This window comes from Monodon monoceros, unplaced genomic scaffold (assembly GCF_005190385.1).
Source record: "Monodon monoceros isolate NGI ecotype Baffin Bay Population unplaced genomic scaffold, NGI_Narwhal_1 Super_Scaffold_12, whole genome shotgun sequence".
In the NCBI taxonomy this organism is placed as follows: Eukaryota; Metazoa; Chordata; class Mammalia; order Artiodactyla; family Monodontidae; genus Monodon; species Monodon monoceros.
In genome coordinates this window covers 158,714,464-158,739,035 of record NW_021703768.1, presented here as the reverse complement: position 1 = coordinate 158,739,035, position 24,572 = coordinate 158,714,464, and the positions used below count along the sequence as shown (strand labels likewise).

General features: G+C 59.8%; 1 protein-coding gene across 2 annotated transcripts; it reads right to left on the bottom strand.

Annotated features, from left to right (window-relative positions):
- Positions 1-222: 222 nt before the first annotated feature.
- On the bottom strand, positions 223-24,572 carry PIAS4 (protein inhibitor of activated STAT 4). 2 transcript variants are annotated; one of them, XM_029215879.1, is made up of 11 exons: positions 24,502-24,572; positions 19,099-19,525; positions 7,740-7,824; positions 6,990-7,031; positions 6,577-6,667; positions 6,336-6,464; positions 6,131-6,236; positions 3,468-3,541; positions 3,217-3,377; positions 1,061-1,191; positions 223-724 (listed from the first exon to the last, which is right to left on the bottom strand). In XM_029215879.1, exons 1-11 carry the CDS (start codon positions 24,526-24,528, stop codon positions 456-458), a joined length of 1,542 nt encoding a protein of 513 aa, XP_029071712.1. In that variant the 5' UTR covers positions 24,529-24,572; the 3' UTR covers positions 223-455. The 2 variants fall into 2 exon arrangements, with proteins under 2 accessions (XP_029071712.1, XP_029071713.1); XM_029215880.1 differs by having other exon boundaries at positions 19,099-19,489; positions 24,502-24,534.

Genomic DNA, 24,572 nt, shown 5'->3' with positions numbered 1-24,572 from the left:
CTGCTGCCGGGGGAGAGGCTGTCCTCCCCGCATCCCCACCGCCCGGTCCCTCGCACCAGCTGGAATGGTCGTCGGGGGGCGCGGCAACCTGGGCCCACCCGCCCTTCCCAGGGTTGGCTCTGACTTCGGCCTCCAACTCCGGCCAGGGAAGCGGCTGTGTGGGTGGCTTGTCTTGTTTTTAAGTTTGATTTTTGTTTGTTTTTCTTTTTTTTTTTGACTTTTTTTTTTTTTGTCGTTTTACTTTTTTTTTTTTGTTTAATCCTCCGATAGGAGAGTCCAGAGGTACAGGTGCCAGGAGCCAGGGAAAGGGGTGGAAAAACAAAATGAACAACAATAAAAAGAAAAAAAAAAAAAAAAATCACTCCTCCCGCTGTGCCCGAGGCCCGTCTGCGCCCCTCTGCGTGGTGAGCACCAGGAAAGTCGAGTGTCCGGCTGGTCGCGGCGGTGGCCAGCGGTCAGCAGGCCGACACCAGGCCCTTCTGGAAGGGGCAGCGACGCTTGGGCCGGGGGCCGTCCTCGTCCTCGTCCTCGTCCTCCTCATCCTCGTCCTCGTCCTCCTCCGAGGACGACGAGCTGTCCAGCGTGAGGTCCACCACATCAGCTCCTGGCTTCCCGTTCTCCACGCCTCCCGCCGCGCTGCCCCCGCCGCCCGCGCCCCCGAGCGCGCTGCCACCCCCACCGTTGACGTTGGGGGTGGTTGGGAGCCCATTAGCATCCGAGGTGCCTGCGGAAGAGAGACAGGGACAGATGCTCAGGATGGCAGGTGACCCGCAGAGCAAGGAAATCAAGGCCGGCGAGGGGCGGGGACAGCCTTGCGCAGCAGCACACCTCGGAGGACGGAGCGAGGTGGCCTCAGGCCACCGGCTCCCCCATGCTCTGGATGAGGCCCGGCACACAGCAGGTGCTCACTAACCACCTCAGACGCCCCGCTCCAGGGGGATCAACTCCACCGGGACGGTTGCGTTTCAGATAAAAAGGCCACGCGGTGGGATAGAGTCAAACTCAGCAATCGGCAAACTCCGGGAACAGAAACTCGGGCAAAGCCCGGCTGAGGCCTCACCAAGCACAAGGATGGGGCACTGGGGGCTGCAGCTGCGCTCCTTCTCAGCACGGATCGGGCACCACGAGCCGTCCACCAGGTACTCGATCTCATCAGCATCCTCGCACTCGCTCAGGATCTTGGAGAGGAGCCTGGGGGCGGGAGGAGGGCCTGCTGACTCCTGGGCCCCACCCTGCTCCCCTGGCTGGGGGTGGGATGCTCGCTGAGCCACTTCCTGCTCTCCAAAAGTGGCTTCAGGACAGCACTGGCTGCACCTGCTGACCTGAGGTTCGCGGCGGAGGCCCATGCCAGGCCGGGAGCAGGGACACACCAGAGCCCCCAGCGTTCGTTCAGCGTCAACACTGCACCTGCCTCCAGGTGACTCTGACCACCTCAGTCATGATCACACAGGAGGGAGGCCTTCTCCAGGACACCCTCTGTGGCAGATGGGGCCCCTCCCAGCCTCATCACCATAGTATGAATACAGCTCTGCCATAGTACGGCAGAGGGTCACCACAGTATGACTACAGCTCTGCCTGAAACATACTTTGCACCTGGAAAACTCCTACTCACCCTCCAAAGCCCTACTCTATGGCTCCTATTCTCCAAGCAGAGCACAAGCAATAGGAATGTCTGTCTCTGGCTCGGTCCTCCCATCCCACACGTCCAGCTGGGAGTTCCCTGAGGGCAGGGTCTGGGATGGAGTCCTTTTGACCCCGAAGCCACCCAGCTAAGGGCCAGAAACCAAGTGGCAGGGCCTTGTGGAATAAATGCACGACCCAAGGACCCTTCCCCCAGGAAGCCTCCCTGGATATACCCAGGCCGCATGGGCTGATGGAATGGCAGTCCATGTGGGGCACAGTCACACTACCCAGCCCCAGCCCCATCTGTCCCTAGAGCTGTCAGTTACCACCACCCGGGCCTGAGTGACCTGCTCTAGGCCTGTGAGGGGGGAAGACGGGCCCTGGGCTGCACAGCTGCCAGGCTGGGAACAGAGCTGCCATTCAGGCCCAGCCCTTGTGCCCGGCCCCAGGGGCCTCCTCACTCCACCCCAAGGCTGGACAGCGTTGGGGTGGCTGCTCAGCTCCTCCAGGGAGGGGACCCAGGCTCAGAGCTGGTCAGACTGGGTTTGAAGTCCTTGCCTGGCTACCTGTGAGCTGGGGGCCTGGGCTGGTGGCCACCCCTTCTGAATCTGTCTCCTCATCTGTAAGGAGAGGATGATCAAGGTCCACCTCCCTGGACGGCTGGGAGGGAGGGCTTCTGAGACCTCAAGCGCAGTGACCAGAGGGAGACGAGTGCCCGATCGTGGGGACAGTTCACACGCGGCCACTGCAGGTCAGGGCTACCCCCTACCCCGTGGCACACACCGCAGCCGCGCCTCAGCCATTGTGTGTGGGCGGGAGCCATGCAGTCAGCGGTCTAGGGCTGCCCCATGGTCCGCTCCTGCCTGGGCCACCAGGTTCCCTACCCCAGCCCCGGCTCTGGGGACAGAAGTGGGTGTGGCTGGCGCCTGGCAGGAGCCAGTCAGTCAGGTGCTGGGCTCAGTTTCTGGAAACTTAAGACCAGAGCAAAGTTTCCCTTTTAGGGAGAATGGCCTTTTTCCCCTTGTCCCCCCTGCGGCATGGGGAGGGCCTGCTGGTTAGGCTCAGGGGACAGCCTGGCCGCACGCTGGTGTCACCTAGGAAAGGGCCCAACAGAAGGTGGTCAGAGTTTTGGGAAGATGTGCGTCCCCTTCACCTTCCTATGTGGAGGATGTGACCAAGCCTTTGCTGAACGCCATTTGAGAAGCAGCTCCCCGAATTGTGCAATAGGGTGGAAGCTAGGGGTTCTCGGGTCCCTGTTTTACATGGGGGAGGAACAGACTCACAAAACGCAAGGTGACGTGGGGAGCAACAGTGGACCTCGTGGATCTGGAGCCCCACTTCTGAACCCTAAGCTACGCCATTGCCACACAAACAGCAAAGGCCCTGACAAGTCCCACAGGGCTGACACCCGCCTCTCTCTGTAGCCCAGGGCTTGCAGAGCTGCCACAGGGTGCTGCTGGGTAGCCCGGAGGCCCCAGGAGGCCTCAGAAGCTGCATGGCCCCTCTCCTCCTTCCAGAGGCCCAGACAGGCAAGGGGCCAAGCCCAGCACAGCCTGGCAGGCGGCAGGGCCCCCGTGCGCCCCAGCGACTCACCCATCGATGATGAGCTGGTCGTAGGGGGCTGGCTTGTCACACACCGGGCACATCCAGGTGGGCTTCTTCTCGTTCATCTGGAGGTAGAAGACGGCGTCGAAGCACTGCAGGTGTGCGCAGGTCTCCGCGCGGCAGGGCACCGACAGCCGCATCTTCACCAGCTGTGGGGGTGGGAGGTGATGGGTGTGAGCAGCCACGCAACGAGCACTGTCCACCCAGCCGCACCCACAAACCCACGTGCCCCGACTCACCGGGCAGATGAGGGAGACCCGCACGCCAGTGGTGGCAATCTCACTGTCGGGGTCCAGGCGCAGCTTCTCTTTGACTGTGGGGAAGGGGCGGCCGGTGTCAGCGGGGCTGAGGGGCAGGTTTTCCCAGCAGCCAGAGATGCTCGGGAGGGCAGCAGTGAACACCCTCAGCACCCCTCGCCTCAGCTAGACACGGTGAGCACCCCATATTCACCTCCCAGGACCATGAGACACATGCTTTAGCTCCAGGACCCAGGACTAGGAGGAGAATCTATGTTAAAAAAAAAAAGCCCTGGGCAGGGACTTCCCCTCGTGGCGCACTGGTTAAGAATCCACCTGCCAGTGCAGGGGACACGGGTTCAAGCCCTGGTCTGGGAAGATCCCACGTGCCGCGGAGCAATTAAGCCCACGCGCCACAACTACTGAGCCTGCGCTCTAGAGCCCGCGAGCCATAACTACTGAGCCGTGTGCCTGAAGTCCATGCTCTGCAACGAGAAGCCACCGCAATGAGAAGCCCACGCACCGCAACGAAGAGTAGCCCCTGCTCGCCGCAACTAGAGAAAGCCTGCACGCAGCAACGAAGACCCAAAGCAGCCAAAAAAAGAAAAAAAGCCCTCGGCAGCAGACATTTATTTTTGACAATAACCTGGGTGCACAACGAGGGGGGCCAGCCCCCCAACAAGACCGCCCTTTTCTGGAAAGATCCAGGCAACAAAGAGCTGCCTTCGGCCACCTGCTGTGACTGTTAGCTCTGATGAAAACCGCCAGGACCTCCCGCACCACTCCAAGGGCTGGGACGTCCCAAGGCCAGGAGAGCCCCACCAGGGACCCTCAGAGGGCGGAGTGAGCCCACGAGCACAGCTCCCTTGCACTGTCCGAGTCTGCTTCTCTAACAGATCAGAAGACAGCAGGCGCCCACCATAAAGCCACGGCACGCTGAGCCCACGAGGTGGAGGAAAAAAGCCTGGAAGGAAACTGGCCCACTGCAGCCCTGGGGATGGGCCTGCAGGGGGCGCAGGGAGGCTGGCCAACCAACCTGAGAGGGGCAGCGGTTCAGCTCCATCCCCAGATGGCTCGGGACTATGCCCAGGCCCTGCAGAGTGGAGGGCACTCGTCTTGGACGATGGGACTGCCCTTCCCTCCTTGATACAACGCCTGCGTCCCCTCCTCCAGAGAGCCTTCCTCCGCCTCCCACACGGGGTTGAGGGTGACCTGCCAGCTTGTCCTCCCACCCCCTCAACGCCCCTACTGTCCTCAGTCACCCTGTGGCTCCCATCTCTGGCTAACAGGTGCAGATAAATGGTAGACCCAGAGACCCTGGCCCCTCAAAAAGACCCTGGGCAGCTGAGGACGGGTGCACTGCATATCATGCTTCAAAGCAGGGCCTCAGTCCTCCTCTACCTAATAGAGGGAGGGCACGCGCAGCAGGAAGGGTTCAAGTGAGACAGAGAACAGGACTTCCCAGCTGCAATCAGACAGCAACCCAGCAGGCACGATGCCCAGCCTGAGCTGGCTGTGGGAAGGAAGCTGGGGGCTTGCTTCAAATGGGAGGCCCTGCCCACCCCAGCAGGGGCCCAGGCTTCCCATGAGCCGCGACATATGCTGCTGCGGCCCCTGCACTGCCCCAGGCCTTGGCTCCAGGCCGGTCACGGAGGAGTTAAGCCAGGCCTCCCCATGCCCATCCCCACTCTGGGGCCCACGGGTGCCTGGATGAGCCCTGCCCAGCCCTGCGCCAATGCCTGAACCTGCCAAGCGGGCAGGTGTGTGTGGGGGGGATCGAAGAAAGGGCCATTTGAGGAAACAGGCAGGCGGCAGGGCAGGGTGCCTAGGCTGAGGTCCTGGGGTCACAGAGCCCTAACTCTGCTACACTGGCCTCAGTGTCCCCACTGGTCAGACTGGGATGTGGCCAGGCCCCACTGCTTGGATCCGCAGTGAGGATGGAGTCAGAAGGCACCCCGCAAGGGCCTCCAGGCGACCAGAGAGGGAACTCCTGAGCCCCTGCTGTGTGGTGGGCAGCCCCCGGGGCAGGACACAGGAAGGTTCTATCTGCCCGTCTGAGTGGCTCTTCTGGGGTTTATTAATGCTCTGCGTATCCCCACCCCCTTTTTTCTGGTTCTTAAAAGTACAAAAAAGAAAAAAAAACAATGGTCTCAGCATTCTGGGGCAGACCCTCATCATCACGTGTGCCTCCAACTGGGAATCCATCCTCCACTCCCACTGAGCGCTGGCCCCCGCCCCCTCCCGGTCCCGCACAGCCGCCAGAAGCACCTGCCTGGAAAGCTGATCACCTGGGGTCTTCTCCCCACCCCCGCAAGCCCTCCAAGGCTCCTCACCCACCAACCCCGGCTCTCCTCGCCCCATTCACGGAGCTCACTGGGGGGCTTTCGGCACACCCAGCCCATCCCTGCCTCAGGGCCTTTGCACTGATGGTTCGCTGCCTGGCTCCCCCTCCTCCTTCTGTATCCTCCAGAGACCTCCCAGAGCTCCCCAACCACCAGGGTGATGGCCAGACCCGGGGAGGTCCAGGTCCCCCACAGGCAACAAGCTCCTGAGGACCAGGCCTGTGCCTTGTGCCCAGCAAATTGGGTCAGCAGTGATGGAGCCATGGCCACCCCCAGGGACCGTGGGGAGCCCCACCCAGCAGTGCAGAAAGCCCCGGGGCTCACCCAGTGCCTTGCACAGCTCCGGGTGCTTGACCCCGATGGTCTTCAACCTCTGCAGCAGCTCCGAGGAGGTCAGTTGCCGCACCAAGTACAAGGCCACGGAGTAACTCTGGCGGTGGGGGAGGGGAGTGGAGTCAGGGCTGCGCCAGTGGAGGCAGGGTGGGCAGGGGAGGGAGGGCAGAGGGAGGGAGTTCCAGGGCCTGCTCACCTTGCCGTAGTTCCCCCAGGTGACGGTGATGCGGTTGGTGGCCGAGGACAGGTACATGAGGTGGGTGAGGTTAATGGGGCGGCACGGCCTCTTGGGCTCCACTCCTGGCTTGTTCGAGGGGTAGTAGCCCTGGAAGCAGACACCACAGCTGCGCCCATCACAAGGTGTTCCATGTGTCCCACCCGCCCCACTCTGCACTCTCTGCCTCGCCCCCCGCAGCAGATCTGGGGGGCCCACTCACCGGGACCGAGCAGTAGCTGTGGTTGACCTTCACGGCGATGTTGGGTGGGTACTGGTCTTCCTGAGGGCTGCTGGTGTCTGAATAGCAGATTCTGCAAGGACACCGGGGACCATAGGCACCTCGGCACCTCGGGCAGGGGAGGGCACGCTGGGAGGGGCAGGGAGGACAGATGGGGGGCGAGGGTGGAGGTGACAGGACCCATATCTGGCCTGAGTGGGGCTGCGTGCTGGTGTACCCACGGACAAGGCCAGATAGCAGAGGTGTGTTGGGGTGTGTGTGTGTGTGTGTGTGTGTGTGTGTGTGTGTCTCTCTCTCTCTCTCTCTCTCTCTCTCTCTCTATCTCTCACAGGAAGGGAAGGTGGGCAAGGGTCGTGTCCCCACCCACCCCCGGGCCTGGGCACACCTGGGCTTACCTTAGGACGACCTGCACGGCCTTGACCCCAGGCTGCAGTTCTCTGTGCGGGGGGAGGAGGGGAGGGTCAATAGCAGGACAGCGCCCAGCAGCCACCTCTGACCCTTCACTGGGGGGACCAGCCAGACGGACTAACCCACTACTTCCTTCCCATGGCGACCGAAGGCCAAGGGTACTGCCTAGAGCGTTCTCTCCTGACATTTACTCACGGGTGATTTGGGCAAATGACCGCCTCTCTCTGGAAAATGGGGGGCTGGTATGGGTAGTAAGAGGGTTGGTGGGTGTGGGCCTTGTGCCCGAGGAATGGCAACCCTAATGGTGACTTCTATCTCAGCTGGAGACTGAAGGCCTCAGAGAGCAGAGTCAGAGCCCTGGAACCAGCCTGCATCCCTCATCTGCTCACCGGGGGCAGCTCTGCCCCCAGGGGACACTGGGGATGTCTGGGGACATCTGTGGTGGCCACGACTGGGGTGCTCCTGGCGTCAAGGGGGTAGGGGCAGGGATGCTGCTCCACACCCCACAGAGAACATGCCCCGACCCTGATGTCCGGAGCAGTGAGGGGGGGACCCTGTTAAAGGGGGACGATTGGCCCACCTTGGGGCTGTGGGTCAAAGGTGGTGAGAACGCGCGGGCCATGAGCACGGGGTGGGGGCCACCCTTCCCCGCCATGCTGAGCCCAGGGTCTGCTGCGGGCCTGGCGAAGGCTGTCCTGGGCTGCCACAGAGGCGGGCAGGGGGCGGGCACAGCGCACCTGGAGTTCCGGATCAGCTCCACCTGTCTGGGCGTCAAGGCAAAGATGCACGGGCTCTCCTGAAGCTTCTCGTTATTCTGTGGAACTGGAGACAAATTTGGGGTCAGGGTCACGTCTGAGCCCTGGCGAGGGCACCGACCACAGTCATTCCTACAGGCCTGGCCCTCTTCAGACTGGGAAGTAGGAAACGGGAAGCTGAGCCCCACCCAGGTGGGATGTATTTGGGGGATCCTGCCCCTTCCTGGGTAAGGAGAACCACAGCCCATGGTTCAGGGAGCACTCACGTCCCCCCATGTCCCCCACTGAGGGCCACTCGGGGAGCAGCAGCCTCTTCAGCCCTCTGGGGCTCAGGCATCTACTCAAGAGGACCGAGAACTGCTCGGCAGGGGCATAAGAGCTTTGCTGGGCCAGCAGGATGCAGCACACCAGGCTGCGTGCCCTCGGGCCAGCCACTTTCTCCAGGTCTGTGAGACGCCAGTAACAACTCTGTCCCCAACTCCCAGGGCTGTTCCGGGCATCTGGTGAGCCATGTACCCAACCATGCAGCACTCGGCCCAGGCCCCGCACGTAATGAGTTCTCAGCACGGCACTGCCAGAGGGAATGGGGACAAGTTGAACAAGGTCCTGCCTCTGGCACTCACGGGTTGGCCAAGGAGATACGGAAGTGAACCGGCAGTGAACCTCCAAGTGCACAAAATAAGAGTCACAGAGCAGCCTGGCCTGGCTCACAGCAGGAGGTGTGAGGAGGGCAGCAGGGACAGCACAGAGCGCTGCTCGCCAGCATGGAGCACTGGGTGCAGAAGTCGGGAGAGAGTCTGCCGGGGATGGAGACCTTGGCAGTGAAGAGCTGGCTCTTCACTCTCAGTCATAACTGTACTGAGAACCCCAGGTGAGATCAGAAAGCACTCTGAACTGAACGAGAAAATACAATACTCCAAAACTTGTGAGAGGCAGCTAAAGCAGTTGTGAGAGGGAAAGCTATAGCTTTAAATGCTTCTATTAAAAAAGAATGAAAAGTGTTTGAAATGAATGATGTATGCTTCCTCCACAAGAAGCTAGAAAAAGAAGCCCAAACTAAAAGCCAAAGCCATTAGAAGGGAGAAAATTAAAGATAAAGATGTAAGTCAATGAACCAAAAAGCCAACAACAGAGAAAACCAACAAAGCCAAAGTTCTTTGATACATACCTAGCTAGACTGAATGATAAGATCGTGAGAACACAAACTATCATGAATGAAAGGTGGACATCAGTACAGATCCTATAGCCTTCAATAGGGGGCTGTAACTTCATGCCAATGAATTTGACAATTTAGATGAACAAACTCTTCCAAAGATGCCAACTATCAAAACTGGCACCAAAACATGTAGAAAGTTTGAAAAGCTTTTTTTTTTTTTTTTTTTTTTTTTTTTTTTTTTGCGGGCCCAGCCGCTCCGCGGCATGTGGGATCCTCCCGGACTGGGGCACAAACCCGTGTCCCCTGCATCGGCAGGCGGACTCCCAACCTCTGCCCCACCAGGGAAGCCCCTGAAAAGCTTTTTATCAGTTAAAAAAACTGAACTCATAATTAAAAACCTTTCCACAAAGGAAACTGCAGGTCCAGCTTGGTAGATTCAATCAGATGTTTAAGGAAGAAACCATATAAACTTTATATAAACTCTTCCAGGGAGTCCCCTGGTGGTCTAGTGGTTAGGATTCTGGGCTTTCACTGCTGGGGCCCAGGTTCAATCCCCGGTCAGGGAACTGAGATCCTGCAAGATGTGCGGCATAGCTAAAAACAAATAAATAAATAAACTCTTCCAGAAACTAGAGGAGGAAGGACACGTCTCAACTCATTTTCTTTTCCCCCCACCCGGTATGCGGGCCTCTCACTGTTGTGGCCTCTCCCGTTGCGGAGCACACGCTCCAGACGCGCAGGCTCAGCGGCCATGGCTCACGGGCCCAGCCGCTCCATGGCACGTGGGATCTTCCCGGACCTGAGCACGAACCCGTGTCCCCTGCATCAGCAGGCGGACTCTCAACCGCTGTGCCACCAGGGAAGCCCCTCAACTCATTTTAATGAGGCCAGCATAACCCTGCTTCCAAAACCTGACAAAAATGCATCAAGAAAGGAAAAACACAGCTGAATATCCCTCATGAACGTGGATGTAAAAAATCCTTAACAAAATTTTAGCAAACAGCCAGGGCCCCTGGGATCTGGCCCTGGAATGCAAGATTGGTTGAAAACCTCCACACGTCCACTTAAAGTGGCTAAAATGACAAGACCAACAATTCCAAGTGTTGGCAAGGACCTGGAGCAACCAGGACTCTCTGCTGGGGGTAGGGGTGGTTGTAACATGGTACAGACACTTTGGAAAACCGTCGGGCAATGACTAGTAAAGTTAAACATACACTTACCCTGTAACCAGCAATCTGCTGGTAGCTATTTCCCAATTAAATGGAAGTATGTCTACAAAAAGACCTGTGCAAGAACGCCTGGCTAATTTATTCCTGGCAGCTCTAAACTGGAAACAACCCAAGTGCCCCACAACGGAAGAACAAATGGACAAGCTGTGGTACATTCATACAGTAAAGCTTGTACTCCATGCATCGACACGGACGAATCTGAAGCCCCAAAGCTGAGCCAAAGAAGGCAGACACAGAGAAGTACATGCTGCGTGTGCATTATACCACCTTCCTGAACAGGCAAAACTAATCTATGGTGATAGAACTCAGAAGAGAGGCGGCCTCTGGGGGTTGGGGGAAGGCAAGGACTGCCTGGGAGGGGGGCCCCTTGGGAACTTAACGGTGATGGAAATGTTCTGTATTTGGTGGCATTGGGGTTACTCGGTCACATGCATTCTCTAAAACTCAAGTTACCCACTAAATATCTGTGGATTTCATTGTATGTAAACTATACCTCAATGTTTAAAATTTTGAAACTACACTGAGAAGTGGTGATCATTCTGTAACGAATAAAAATATCAAGTCACTGTGTTGTACCCGGAATTAATATTAGATTGTAAGCAATCATACTTCAATTTAAAAATAAATTTGATGAAGCCAAAAAAAAAACCCAAAACCAAAAAAAAAAACCCCACCAAAACTAAACAAGGGACTTCCCTGGCAGTCCAGTGGTTAAGCCTCCGTGCTCCCAATGCAGGGGGTCCGGGTTCGATCCCTGGTCAGGGAACTAGACCCCGGATGCCACAACTAAGAGTCCACATGACGCAACAAAGATCCTGTGTGCTGCAACTAAGACCCGGCGCAGCCAAAAAAGGAAGATCGGCTCCAGGCCCCATGTGGAGGAATACTATGCTCCCACGAACACAGGGAGCCACGAATTAAGCAGCTCTTTGTGCTCCGACAGAGACTAATCCCCAAGATGGTTTTAAGTGGAAAGAGCAGGTGCAGAGCAGTGTGTACCTCAGGCTGCTATTTGTGTAACCAAAACCAAGGAGGGGGGTCTGTGCAAGAGCCGCCTCTAGGGAGGGTGGGTGCCAGAAGTGGCCACTACCGCAGCCCTGGAGCCGGGGGAGGTAAGGCGTCTGCTCTTTTTATACTACAAACCCTTTAGGACAGCGGTGGGCAAACTGTCCCTACAAAGGGCTGGAGTGTAAATATTTTCAGCTCGGCAAGCCACACTGTTTCTGCCTCTACGTCCCCACTCTGCCCTGTACCATGAAAGCTGCCGGTGAGGGCGAGCACACGCCCGCCTGGCGCGGCCCGGGTTGGGGGCTGACAATAGGGAGCCCTGGGGCTGGGCCCAGGCCTGGTCGGCCCACCCCTGCTTCAGAACCTTCTGAATTCCAAAGCGCAGCCTCGGGTAGGCTACTTAAAAAGCAAACACAATTTGAATTTAAAAGCAGCTCGGGCTCAGAAACCAGAGCTCCCGGGCCGGGGTTCATACCCCAGCTCTGCTCAGCCACGCCCCCATCCCCACCCAAGCCTGTGCGCCCTCCACGCAAGGGACCAGTTTCTCGGGGTTCACAGTGCCGGGGCCGGAGCTGGCGCTCAGGAACAGGTGGCTGCTGAAACCGCCACGCTGCTGCCGCCAGTTCCTGCTCGTTGTGGAGGGAGGGCTGGTCCCTCCGGAGACCCGGGTGGGGCCCTTGAAAAGGGCCGGCTAACTGGAGGGCTGGGGTGAACATAGGCTACCTGCAGATGCGCCCATACCTGCCCGAAGAGCCCCGGGCAATTATTTATGGGGGGAGGGGGTCTCACAACATCTGAGCTGGGCCGCCAAGCCTGGGGGGGCGTGTCAAAAATACTCCCCCCCCAAAAAAATACTCCCCCACACCACAGAGTCCCCTGGGAGGCAGGGGAGGGGACGGTGCACCCGCCAGCCAAGGAGCTCTTCCTGCAGAAACCGCGAGAGGGGTTGCCGAAGAACTGGCTGCGGAGTCCCTTTTCCCAGAAGGACTCCTATTTCTAGATGAGCCTGCTGCAGAGGCAGGGGATGCATTCCGAATCCCGATTTTCTGCTGTGCCATCAGCCTGGGGTGGCCGACTGTTCCCCCACGAAGCCAAGTGGCCGGTGGGAGGCCAGCTGCCAGCTCAGCTGGGACACAGCGGGCAAGGGTCCCCCAAACCCGGACCTGGGCCATCCACCACCAGTGGCAGCCCCACCCTTCCAGCTTTCAGGGCTGAGATTCGGGCGGAGTCCGTGACCCTCACCCTCACCCCCACCCCCACTATCAGCTCCCTTGGCCAATCCCGTTGTTGAGGATTTCCGAACGCGCCCAGGGAGGTCCCTTCCCCCCCAGTGCTCATCTGATCAGTATGAAGACCCCTTGCCGGTCTCCTGGCTCCCCCCAGCTCTGGGCTTCGGGGGAAGCTCTGTCCCCAGCCCTGGTAGCCTTGATTCCACCGCAGCCACCCTGGGCGCCTCCTTGTGCTCCCCACCTGCCAAGAACATACCTCGGGGCCTTTGCACTCGCCATCCCCTCTTCCAGAACATTCCTCCCCCAACCATCTACACAGCCCTGGTGTGTTTTAAGCCTGTGCAAATGCCACTGGAATGAAGCCTTCCCCGAGTGCTTGTATCTAAAAACTGCACCCTCCACCCCAACCCACCAGCGACACGGGCACTCCCAACCTCCTTCCAGGCTCCATTTTTCTCCCAAACCCTCACCTCCTAAGAATTAACACAATTTTCCCATGTCTTTGGTTCGTCGTGGACACAGAACCAAAACTACCTCTCCTGTCACCCATGCTGCACAGCAGGGTGGCCATGGGGGTCCCCCGCCAGGCGGCTTGGGGGCTGGGATGAGGTACACACCCTCCCAGCCCCAAGCACACCCAAAGGCCTCAGCCTCAATGCCTCTCCGGGACTAAAGGGAGAACCCCTGCCCCAAGGTCCTCAGGGAGCTGGAATCCCAGGAGGAGCCAGTGGACCAGGGACTCAGCCCACAGGCTCAATCCGAGACCCCGAAAGGGGGCCTGGCACACGCAGGCGGCTGCCAGGCAGCCTTGCAAACTGTCACCAGGGACGAGTATTTAATGACCTCAGCAGGTGCTCACCACATACTGGGGTGGGGGGCGGGGTGTTCTGACAAACCAGCAGTCAGGACATACCACACATCCGAGGTTGCACACGCAGACAGAAGGCAGCAGCGGCAAGAACGAGCGTGTGACTTCATCGCTGTTAACCAGTGTGTTCTATGATGAACACATATTTTTACAAAAGTTTAAACAGAAAGAAAAGGACATTTTAAGAATTCGATCGGGGGACTTCTGGTGGCGCGGTGGTTAAGATTCTGTGTTCCCAATGCAGGGGGCCTGGGTTCGATCCCTGGTCAGGGAACTATATCCCACATACACGCTGCAACTAAGAGTACGCATGCCGCAACTCAGGAGCCCCTGCCTGCCGCAACTGAGACCCGGCGCAACCAAATAAATAAATAAATAATATTTTTTTTCTAATTTAAAAAAATAAGAGAATTTGATCAGCAGGGACTTCCTCCCATTGGCCTGAAGCCCTTCGGCGGGCAGCCCCTGCCCCTGGGCCCCCGAGGCCCGCTCCTCCAGGCTGAGGCCTGGCCCCAGTGGTGATGGCGGGGGCGTCCTGGAGGAGGCAGGAAAACAGGTGCCCCAGGCTGGGCGCAGGGGCCTCACAACAGGAGGGGGCGGACAGGTACAAGCCCCAACTAAGGGCTCTGGGTTCGAATCCCAGCTCCTTCACGCACGGGGCGAGGAACCCGGACTTCCTGCTCTTGGGGTTATGGGAGGAACAAGCACTGAAGGAATGACTCAATGTCTTTCTCACTGCATCCTTCAGGCTGCTCCTCATCTCCAAGCCTTTGCTCACCTACCTCCACCTCACTCTGTCCTCTGGATGCAGTGGGGAACAAGCCAGTCCCAGGCGATCAACAATGCCAGGGTTGGGAGCAAGGCCCCAGAGGAGGATAGAGTGGTAAGGAGGTGAGGGAGATGAGCTGTAGATCAGGCAATGATGGGGCAGGGAGGGCCATGTGGGTGTCTGGGGAAGAGTGTGACAGACAGAAGGAACAGCACATGCAAAGGCCCTGGGGCAGGACCAAGCCCGGAGTGCTGGAGAAAGCTGGAGCAGAGTAAGCGAGGGTTAGGGTTAGGGTTAGGCCAGGCAAGAGAGAGGAGGTGAGGGGAGGGAGGAGGAACGTGACCAGCCTGCTATTCTAAAAGCTTCCTCTGGGGACTTCCCTGGTGGTCCAGTGGCTAAGACTCCACACTTGCAATGCAGGGGGCCCGAGTTTGATCCCTGTTCAGGGAACTAGATCCCACATGCCACAACTAAGAGCCCACGTGCCACAACTAAGACCCAGTGCAGACAAATAAAAAATTAAATACTGAAAAAAAAAATAATCATCTTAAAAAAATAATAAAAAATTTTAAAAATTAAGAAAAATAAAAGCTTCCTCTGGCTGCTGGGGGTAAAGTGTGTGGGGAAGACACCAGGAAGGAGGTTGGGCAGATTAAAGCCAGGGGCGGGCACAAAGTCGGGGGATCACAGCAGGTGGAGGTGAGCCACCTCTGGCAGGACTTTGGGTGGGCTGGAGGCCTCGCCTGGGACAACCTACACGCCCACCTGAGGGCCCCCTCACAGGTAATGCTGGGTGCTCCCCAAGGCACCCACCTGCTGCAGAGCTGATGGAGCCCCTCCCACCACCATGGGCAGGGGAGGCCCAGCCAGCCCAGTGGGTCAGGCCACCTGCCCCTGGATGCCACAGACAGCCCATGGGCCTGGTGGGTACCACGCTGGGCTGTGGGGCGGCAGGCAGGCCTGCCGCAGGGGTATTATCCACCTCAGAAAGGACGCGAAAGAACAAGACCTGGGAAGCCCTCAGGACAGCCCAGTCGGCCACCACTGTTCCCCATGCCCCACCGATCTTGGTTTTTCTGGCCTCTGCCACCCACGTCCAGGCCACTCTCCCTTCCCCAGCCTGCGGCACACCACACTCTGGTCACAATGGCCTCCATTCATGAGCTCTCTCACCACCGGGCCTCTGCCTGCAACACACTCACCCACCCACCCCCTTTATCCGGCTTGATTGCTACTTATCCCTTGGGTCTCAATGGGATTGTGACCTCCTCCAGGAAGGTTTCCTGACTGCCACCTCCCCACAAATGCACAATAAGGGGCTCCTGGTACTGACAGCACCCTGCCCCCCCCCCCACCCCCGGGGAACCCTGCACTCCCTGACCGGAGCATTCCTCGCCCGTCACCGTTTAATCACCTCTAGGGCACCTTCCTGGCAAAACTCGCCAGGTCAGGGACCCCACTACCTTGCTTGGGCAATACCAGCCAAAGGGCTCGGAGCCTGAATGAGGGACGTATTGATACACTGGCCCTGCCCAGTGGGGACAGGGCTAGACCAGTGGCTCTCCACCAGAGTCAGCGCCGACTACGTCCTGGAGCATAAGGAGAACTGGGGGGCAGCTTGCTCACCCTGCTGGGCCACGGGAGTGGTCCCAGCCCACAAGGCGCTGGCCACAGGACGCCGGGAGCCTCGGGGAGCAGCAGTGGGACAGGTCGCGTCTCCTTCCTTCTGCCCGTGGTGAGTCTCATGATGGTACCTTGTCTCCCCCACGCTCCCTGGCCCTGAGGTCTGGGCCTCCCAGAGCGGACACTCAGCCTCTGCCTGCTGACACCCCAAGTGGCCAGGCTTAGGGGATCCTCCGGCCATAAGAGGGTTGAGCCCCAAGCAGCAGTGTTGGACCCGAGACTGCATCCCCGGTCCCTCTGAGTTCTGCTGTGGGTGAGGAGCAAGTGCCTCTGCCCCCGGGGTGCCTGGCCCAGATGGCTGGGCTCCCTGTTCTGAGAAGAGGCCTGAGGTCCAGAACCTTCGTGTGGTTCAGTACCAGGGCTTCCCCACAGGGAAGCAAGGTGCCAATGGCGCAGAGAGGGGGTCAGAGGAGGGAAGATGGGTGAGCATGCGGCCCTGGAGTCCCTTCCCTCAGGATGCCGTGTGACCTTGGGCTAGTCTCCTGACCTTTCTGGGTGCCAACCCCCAGCCCCCGCTGGAGTGGATCATCTTTCTCCTAAGGTCCTTCCAGCTCCCTGTCTGTGGCTCTATTATTCCCCTCCCCTCCCCCAACCAGAACATTCCCCTCCACGTGATTTATGTCTCCTGTCTGCCTGGCGCGGTCTCCATCCCGGAGCCTGCCTGCGGCTCTTCCGGGGAAATAGGACCAGACTGTTTGGGCCTCGTTTTGGTCGGCAGGGCATGACCAGGGGTGAGGGGGAGGGGAAGCTGGCTAGAGCCTCCTGAGGTGGCTCCTGGCAATGCCAGTGCTGCAGAACTCCCTGTGGGGAGGCGCCCAGGGTGAGGGGTGGGCGGACAGAACTGCCGGTGCTGGAACAGCAGGGACCAGATGGCTTCAGGGCCACCGTCAGCGCTCGATGAGGCCTCCCCCAGGAACCCGGGCAGCCCCCAGGGAGTCCCTGAGGAGATGGGAGTCTCGGGAAAAGGGTACATCCTGGGAGAGGGGCAGGGGAGTGGGGGGGAGCAAAGGCAGGGTGGGGTTGGCCTCTTTGTTCTGAGCCAAGAGCAGAGTGATTCCTGGTGTAGACAGGGGAGCAGACTCTCCCGGAGATCAGGTGACTGGGGTCCCTGGGGGCTCAGGGCAAAGTGATGCATTGTGGGGCGGGAATGGTTGCATGTTTGCGGGCAGGAAGGAAGCCCATGGTCCAGGCAGGGGAGGGAGGCTGCCGGCCCTGAGTTCAAAGTCACCTCCAGTCCCAGGCCCCTGCCCAGCGCCAAGCCCGCCTTGCAGTCTCCCAAGCCCACCTTGCAGCCTCCCTGTAAAAACCCAGCCTCCCTGATATAAAGATCGTGCTCGAGTCCTTAGGAAGGAGTCTGAATCTTCAGCTCGACCTCCAGAACCAGCCAGCCAGCCAGGCCTGAGACTCCAAAGCCTGCAGGGGGGGTGGGAGGTCTGGGGAGGTTGGGAGGGGGCAGGGGGATGGGTCCTGGCATCTAGAGAGAGGTTGCGGGAGCAGAGACAGGGAAGGTCATCCTGGAGAAACTCGGGAAGGGGCCCTGGGTCCCCAGTGCTGCCACGTCACCCCCACGATAGGTGCTGGTGAGCCAACCTGCCCCCCACCTGGGGGCTGGCGAGAAACCCCTCCTGGGGTCAGAGAGAAGGCAGGGGAGGGCGGAGCCCCAGGCCAGAGTGTGGGGCCTCAGACCCCAGGGCCAGGAGCACTTGAAGCGCTTTCCTCCACCTCCTACAGCCTCACCTGGAGCCACAGGCCCTCAGAGAGAGCCGCCATCCCTCCCCCACCCCCCACCCAGGGCAGGACGGAGGGGGCCAGTAGGCGCGCCCGGGGCTGGAGCTAAAGCCTGTGTGCAGACAAGGGCCCCCTGGACGATCAAGGCAGGCTGCTGGGTCAGCATGGTTGGGAGGGACTGAGCCGCGTGGCCAAGGGCACAGCGGGTGGGGGCGTGGAGGGACCATGACCTCGGCCACAGCACACAGGGACCGACTCACAACCAGGGCCTACTGTGACGAGCGGCAGGACCCACAGCGTGGGTAGGCTGGGGGCACCCCGAGGCTCTGAACAAGGGGTGCTAGAAGTGAACCTCCACAAGGGTGGGGGGCTCTGTCTGCTCCCTGCTGCACCCCCTGATGGGTGCCCACCCAGCAGGTGCTCAGGTATATGCTGTGTGACTGGGTGGGTGATGAGTCGCAGGAGGGGTCTCCAGGAACACTCAGGCACCTGGTAAAACCTGAGGGGTGACAGGAGCCCCATCGCATTCCACTCGCTCTCTGGAGCCCTGGAGGCCCAGGAAGCTGTGGCTGGTTGGTGTCCTGGCCCCAGAGCTCAGGGCAGCATCTGAGGCTGAGTCCAGGCTGACACCCACTCCCAGCCCTGTCATCAGGGTGGGAGGGGGCTGCTACAGGCCTGATACACAGCAGGCCTGTCCCTCAGTCAACGTAAGGCACAGAGAAACGAGGACAAGGTTCCCCAGCATCATCTCCTCTATCCGCGCTGCACCCCGCCTCTCAGAGGCACACCTGGCCATGTGCTGACGGGCCGGCCCGTGTTGACAGGCCTGAACCCGCTGACCGAGGTCACTCCCGCAGGCTACCTACTAGGAAACAGCCTTCCGCAGGGGGCGGGAGGGAAGGTCGAACCTCCAGCCCCTTCGCCACCAGGAGTAAGACCACAGAAGCCAGCCTTGCAGGTGGCCCCCAGTGCCCCCACCTCCTGGTGGTCCAGCATGGTGGAGCCCTCGCCCACGTTGCACCAGAGTTGGTTCCTCTGACCAGTGGAATGTGGCAGAAGCGAAGATATGCCACTTCCAAGCTGAGGCTGCGAGAGAGCCCTCAGCTTCCAGTGGGGTCATGCACTCACACAGGTGCACATGCTTTCTCTCTCCCTCTTTCCACCGCAGTCCCCCTCGCCCCAATCATGGTTCCGGGGGAAGCAAGCCACCACACCATGCTGGGAGGACACTCAATCAGCCCCCAGAGGCCCAGGCGGCAAGAACTGGGGTTTCCAGCCAGCAGCTGGCAACCACGTGAGTAAGCGCCCTGCCCCCAGCCCCAGTCAAGCCTACTGATTAGGCAGCCCCCCAGCCAACAGGTGGACTGTGACTCCCCTGAGCGACCCCAAGCCAGAACCACCCAGCCAGGCCGCTCCCGAGTTCTGACCTTCAGAAACTGAGGTGTCGGCTGTTTCGAGCCACTGGGATTTGGGGTAACTTGTTACATGGCAACAGGTTACTAATTCAAGGACCCCAAGGTGGCCCCTGTGCTTCCTGGGAGGGACAAGCCCCCCTCAGTCCCTCGGCCCTTGCTGCTCCCCAGAAAATGCTCTGGGTTGGCTGCTTGGCTGGCCTTGGGCGCTGGAAGAACTCAGAAGGTGGGGCCACCCCCAGGGGCGGCGGGGACTCACCCAGCTCGGTGGGCTTCAGCAATTCATCCAACATGTTAAAGAAGGGCAACTTCACCAGGCGCACTTCTGGCTTGAGGGTCTTGGCAGGCAACCGTCCGAGTCCGTTTAAGTACTTCCCGTAGAGCACGGGGTAGTCAATGTTGGGGCCCGTGAGGGGAGTCCTGGGCACCGAGCTGGCCCGGTCGTAGGTGGAGTGCATGGTCAGGGGGTCCAAGGGCCGGTGGGGCTGCGGCACGGGCTCCGAGCTCTTCTTGGCGTAGCGTGTCTCGTAGAGCTCCTTGATCTTCTTGAACAGCTCAGGACTACAGTCAAACTGGACCAGCTGGAGAGCCCGGGTGACAAGTTCGTGTTTAAGTCCGCTCTTACTCCGGCCGACAAAACCCAGGAGCATCTGAAGATCAGAGACTCGGAAACTCATCACCATGTTCTGGGGAAGAGCAACCACAAACACACAGGTTCAGAGGGACACGCTGCCAGGGTGAGGGACTGCCTGGGCCAGCTGGGGGGACAGTGAAGTGAGACCCTGCTAGCAGCTGGCTGGCCTGGGGCCCCCAGGAGGAGGAGGCGGCAGCTTCTGCCCCAGTCCCACCGGCCGGGCTTGGTCCCACCTCCATGCCTGTGCTCAGGCTGCCGCCTTGCCCTCCCCTGAGGGGCCCCCTCCCCGCTCAGCCCTGCTCCCGTCCTCCCCCTCCAACCTTCCTCAGCATCACCAACGCAGCAAAAGCTCGTCTGACTGACCCCCCCCCACCCCCAGCTGCTTCTATTTTAGGTCCTCTTTTCCCATCTTCAAGCCTGAAAGCATCCCCAGGGCAGGAACTGGGAATCTTGCTTCTCCATAAACAGCCTCAGTCGCTCTCCAGCTGAGAACACTGATGGCCTCTCTGACCCTAGGCCTCTTCGTCAGGGAGGACGGCGGGTCCACCTCATCGGGGTGTGGGAAGGACCAGATGAAGCGATGCACGTAAAGCAGAGTGAGCGCTCGACCAAGGTCGGCCACAAACACATTTTCCCTTTGGTCTGGAGCACGGTAGCCACCGCTTGCTTAGTACTGACTCACCTGCCGGGGACTGAGCTGGGCGTGTGATTATGCACTTAACTCTGATCCTTCAAACACCCCTACCAGGTTGGGGGTGAGCTCCAGTTACAGACAAGATCCAAACCATACTCTGAAGCCGGGGTGGCTCCTCTCTACCAGGCTGCCCCAGCACCGACTTATTTCAGCTGAGCGCTGCCGAGGCCGTCAAAGCGTCTGCTGGTCCCCCCCACAGGCGTCCTCCCCTTGGTGCTGTGGACACTGGGGCCATCCCGGGCATGGTGGGGTGTGGAGCAGCATCCCTAGCCCTGCGCACTCGATGCCAGAGCTCCCCCAAACCCCAGTCGTGACGACCACAAACGTCCCACAGACATCACCAAATGTCCCCTGGGGGGCAGGATCAGCCCCAACAGAGGAGCGCGGGGATCCAGCAGCCACAGAGGCTATGAACTGACCCGTGGCAAAGTGATGACTGGCCACTATTACCTGGCAGGGCCCCTCCAACGAAATCAGACCAAATACAAGAGAGCAGTGGAGCCCAGTGTTTTCTGTGGGACTGGCCGGCAGTGCCCTGCCCTCCATGACCCTCTGGGTTCCCCGATAAGCTACATAAGCAAAGCATCCCGGAGGGATGGGCCAGTGGGGTATGGGGGCCACCCGTGCCAAACCCTGAAGCTGACCTGTGATGAGTGAAAAGGTGGGAAAAAGACACTTCCAGGGGGGGATGGAGAAAGAGAAAGTACAAGCGATGACAGTGGACATGGAAAGCTGGCGAGCCTGGGACAGGACAGCACCCAAAGAAACCAATAAATCACTTAAACTCAACTAGAAAAAGTCTGATGGTCAGAGGTGGGCGGGACCCCCTGCCAGGCTGGTTAGGTGCCACAAGACGCTGCTGTTTCCGGGCTGTCAAAGAGTGAGCTGTGGAATCTGATGGTGGCTCCAGGAGTCAGGAGCCCTAGGTTCAAGCCCAGACCCTGCCCTAGGTTCCCAGATGACCCTGGGTCTGCTGTCAGGCTTCTCTGCACTTTGGACAAGATGGGAACTCTAACGTTCTTTCCAGCTGTACGGCGCCAGGCTCCTGCTGATGGCAGAGGGGTCTGACGGGCCCAACATGACACAGACAAAGGTGCGGGGAGGCCCCATCCTGCCTGCAAAGCTTAGAGGGGGAGGCTTTTCCTGCTGCAGGGTGTTTCTCCTACTCCTGCACTGCAGACGGAGAGCGCCCACCAATGCCAAGCACAAGGGCCTTCATGGTCACTAATCTCACAAGGACTGGTGCCCATTACACAGGTGAGAAAACTGAGGCTCTGAGAGGCAAGCAGCTGGCCCAAGGCCTCCCCGTGCATCCGCGGCAGGGCTAGCGGTATTTGGACTCGGGGCCATCGGGCTCCTGAGGCTGCTTACTTCCACTCACACCCAGCTGCCTGGGAGCCCCTCACTCCCCAGCACACCCGCTGCTTGGGGGCCTAGCAGTCTGCTGGCCCTCCAAGAGTCTGAACACTTTTGAAAACAAAGAGGCTTCGCCTCCCTCGGCCTGACTTCCTACCTTGAACAGAGAAGAAAGGCTTGCAGACAAGATGTTTCTTCTGGAAGAGCCCCAAGGTGCTCCAGGGGAGAGGCAATGTCATATGGAAGCTGACCGCCCACCATGGAGCCAAAGGCAGGTGGGCCTGGCCTTTCGGAGTCTGACCACAGCACATCTTCCTGCCCCTGGGAGCCCCTGCCCCTACCTACCCCTTCCACCAGGTTGGGGCCATCCGGAGCCGCCTCATGCACGCGCATCCCGGGGCACACCCCCTGAGCTGCCATATGTTCATGACTCGGATTTCTCAGCAGCTGCCACCACCGAGGAGCCTGCCCTTGACACTGGAAGGGAGGGGGGGCCGCGCAAGCAGGGTGCAAACGTTCAGGAAGAAGCCCCAAGTGCTGCGCAGACCACTTCCTGCCGTGGCTTCATCCTGACCTGCCTGCCCCTCAGATGTGTGTTTATAAACAGCGCCAGGCCCCAACGGCTTCCAGAGCCTCAACTCTGGGCTCCTTTGGAGCCGTGTGGAGAAACAGCAGCTGCGCTGAACTTAACAGGGCTGCCTCTCCAGGAACTAAGAGCTCCGTGCAGAATGCTACACACCCTCTCAGGGAGTTCCCAGACCACTCCCCACCCCCACCCCCACCTCCAAGCCCCTCCCAGGGGCCTCAGGTTGAGAGTCTCAGATTTCCAAGCTTATCAACAAGCCCCTCGCTCTCCCCTCAGACCAGCCCATTCTGCACCCCAAAAGACAAAGTCTCCGGCTCTCGCTACAAAAGGCTGGGAAAGCACCTAAAAGAGGGGGACATTTCAATGACAGGTAGGCACTCCACAGTGACAGCAAGGGACTGAAGGAGAAAGAAGGCTCCCTAGGATGGGAGCAGGCTGGGCTCACGAGGCTCGTGTTTTAGAGCACTTGAAAAAGGGTCAACTTGATCTAATTGGGGAGGGGGGCCCCAGCCACTGGAAGGTGAAGTAGAGTTCATCAGATCATATTTCAAGGCCCTGGATGATATAAGAGTTCAGATCCTACTCTCTGGCTGGAGTGGGGGCGGGCGCCCAGAGCCACAGCCCCACAGCGGCCCGAGGAGGTTAAATTTCAGGGCTCCAGGGGACTTCAGGCCGCAGGTTGTTGCCTTGGGCTGGCAGAGTTCAGACCTCTGCATCTCTAGGGCAAGTCTCAATTTCTCAGAACTCCGGAGAGGGGCAGCCATGTGTGTGATGCAGGTATATGGAGAGGGCACTCAGGGGTGAATGGAGCTAATACCCTATAATCACAGAACCCTGAGGGCCGCATTTCAGATCCCAGTGGGAAGGGAAGGGAGATGTAAGGAGAGGGAGGAGCAAGAGAAAGAAAACATTTACAGGTCAGGACCCTGGGGAGGGGAGAGCAGCAGGGGGAGGGGGCGGTGCCTCGGTCCTGCAAGGTCCGGTCCCCCACCTCCCTGGGATCAGCGGCCTTGAGTAAACTTCTCCGGGAAGAACCCTAGCCTAGTCAGGGGCAAGGGTTCTGAAGCCTCACCTCGGGGAGGCATCTGGGAGAAGATACATCCCCAGGAGAGGGATGCTCCCAGCTTAGTCCCAAGAGGATTAAAAGGGGCCCCAAGCTTGAAGAGGTGGCATCTATGGGATGTGGAATGTGGACCCCAAACAGGAATACGGGGGAGAAAGACTAGAAACTAACCACCAGCGTCCCCCAGCGCCGGGAGCCCCCAGCTGTCCCGTCACGTGATCGCCCTCCTAAATACCCTACCCTGCAACCAGCCAGGGACTCTCCAAGGACCGACGTAAGAGACCGGCAAAAAGAGAAGGGTGCCTCAGATGCCAGAGCTGGGGTACATAAACAGATCTAAAGCAGGGGTTCTGGCGGCTGTGTGGGAAGGGAGTGTGATCTGAGCAGTAGACTCACGATGGGGTAGAGTATAAGGGAAGCAGACAAGGTTTGGAAATGGGACTCTGATCCTGCGAGTGTGGGGTCCAGAGACCCCAGGAACAGTCCAAAGCAGCACAGATGCTGTCCTGAGGGTAAAGAGGGAGGAGGAAGGCAGAGCCCAAGACCCAAGGCTGAGAGGAGAGTTATTAGGAAGGCGCCGACACAGAGGCCAGGGCTCAGTCCCATCGGGGACGGCAAGCTGTTATCGCCGCGCGCACTCTGGGGTGAAGAGGGTGTCGGGAGGGGGGCGGGGCTCTGGGACCAGAGCGGGAGCTGAATATTAGCTCCAAACCCTAGCCTAGGGTAGAGACCCCAAGAAACACACTGTGTTTGGGGGCAGTTCAGGACCCCAGCTCATCACCCCGGACGGTGGAAACGGTGGCAGAAAAGTCAGGGGACCCTTCTGGGCAGGAGTCGCCAACCCCAGCCTGGTCAGCTAGGCGAGGAGACTGAGACCCAGATGTACCAGCCCACTGTACCATGGGGGGCTGGGAGGCGCAGACACTCCCCCAGGCCAAAGAGCGCCGAACTCGAGGAGTGGACGAGCAGTCCAGTCAGTCATGCTGTCCGGGGGGACTGTACCTCAAGCTGGGAGGCGCGGCCCTGTGCCCGTTCTTAGGAAGGTCCAGACCCCAACCGCCTGAGCTGGAGGTAGGAGAACCCAACCTCCCACCTGGGGGCCGAACCCCTGGCGCGAAAACTGGGGTGAGGTTTGGGGGGCCCCGCCCCCGGCCTCCCCGCGCCCCGCCCGCAACCGGAGCCCCGGGGCCAGGGGCTGGCGAGGGAGCCGGACGCCGAGCCGCGGGCGGGCCGCACTGTGGGGCCCCGAGCGGAAGGCGCAGACCTCGGCCGGCCGCCCGGCCCCCGCCCCCCCGCCCGCCCTGGCCGGCGCTGCCGCCGCTCACTCACTTTGGCCTCCACCAGCTCCGCCGCCATCTTGGCCACCAGCGTCCCCCGCGCCGGGAGCCCCCAGCCGTCTC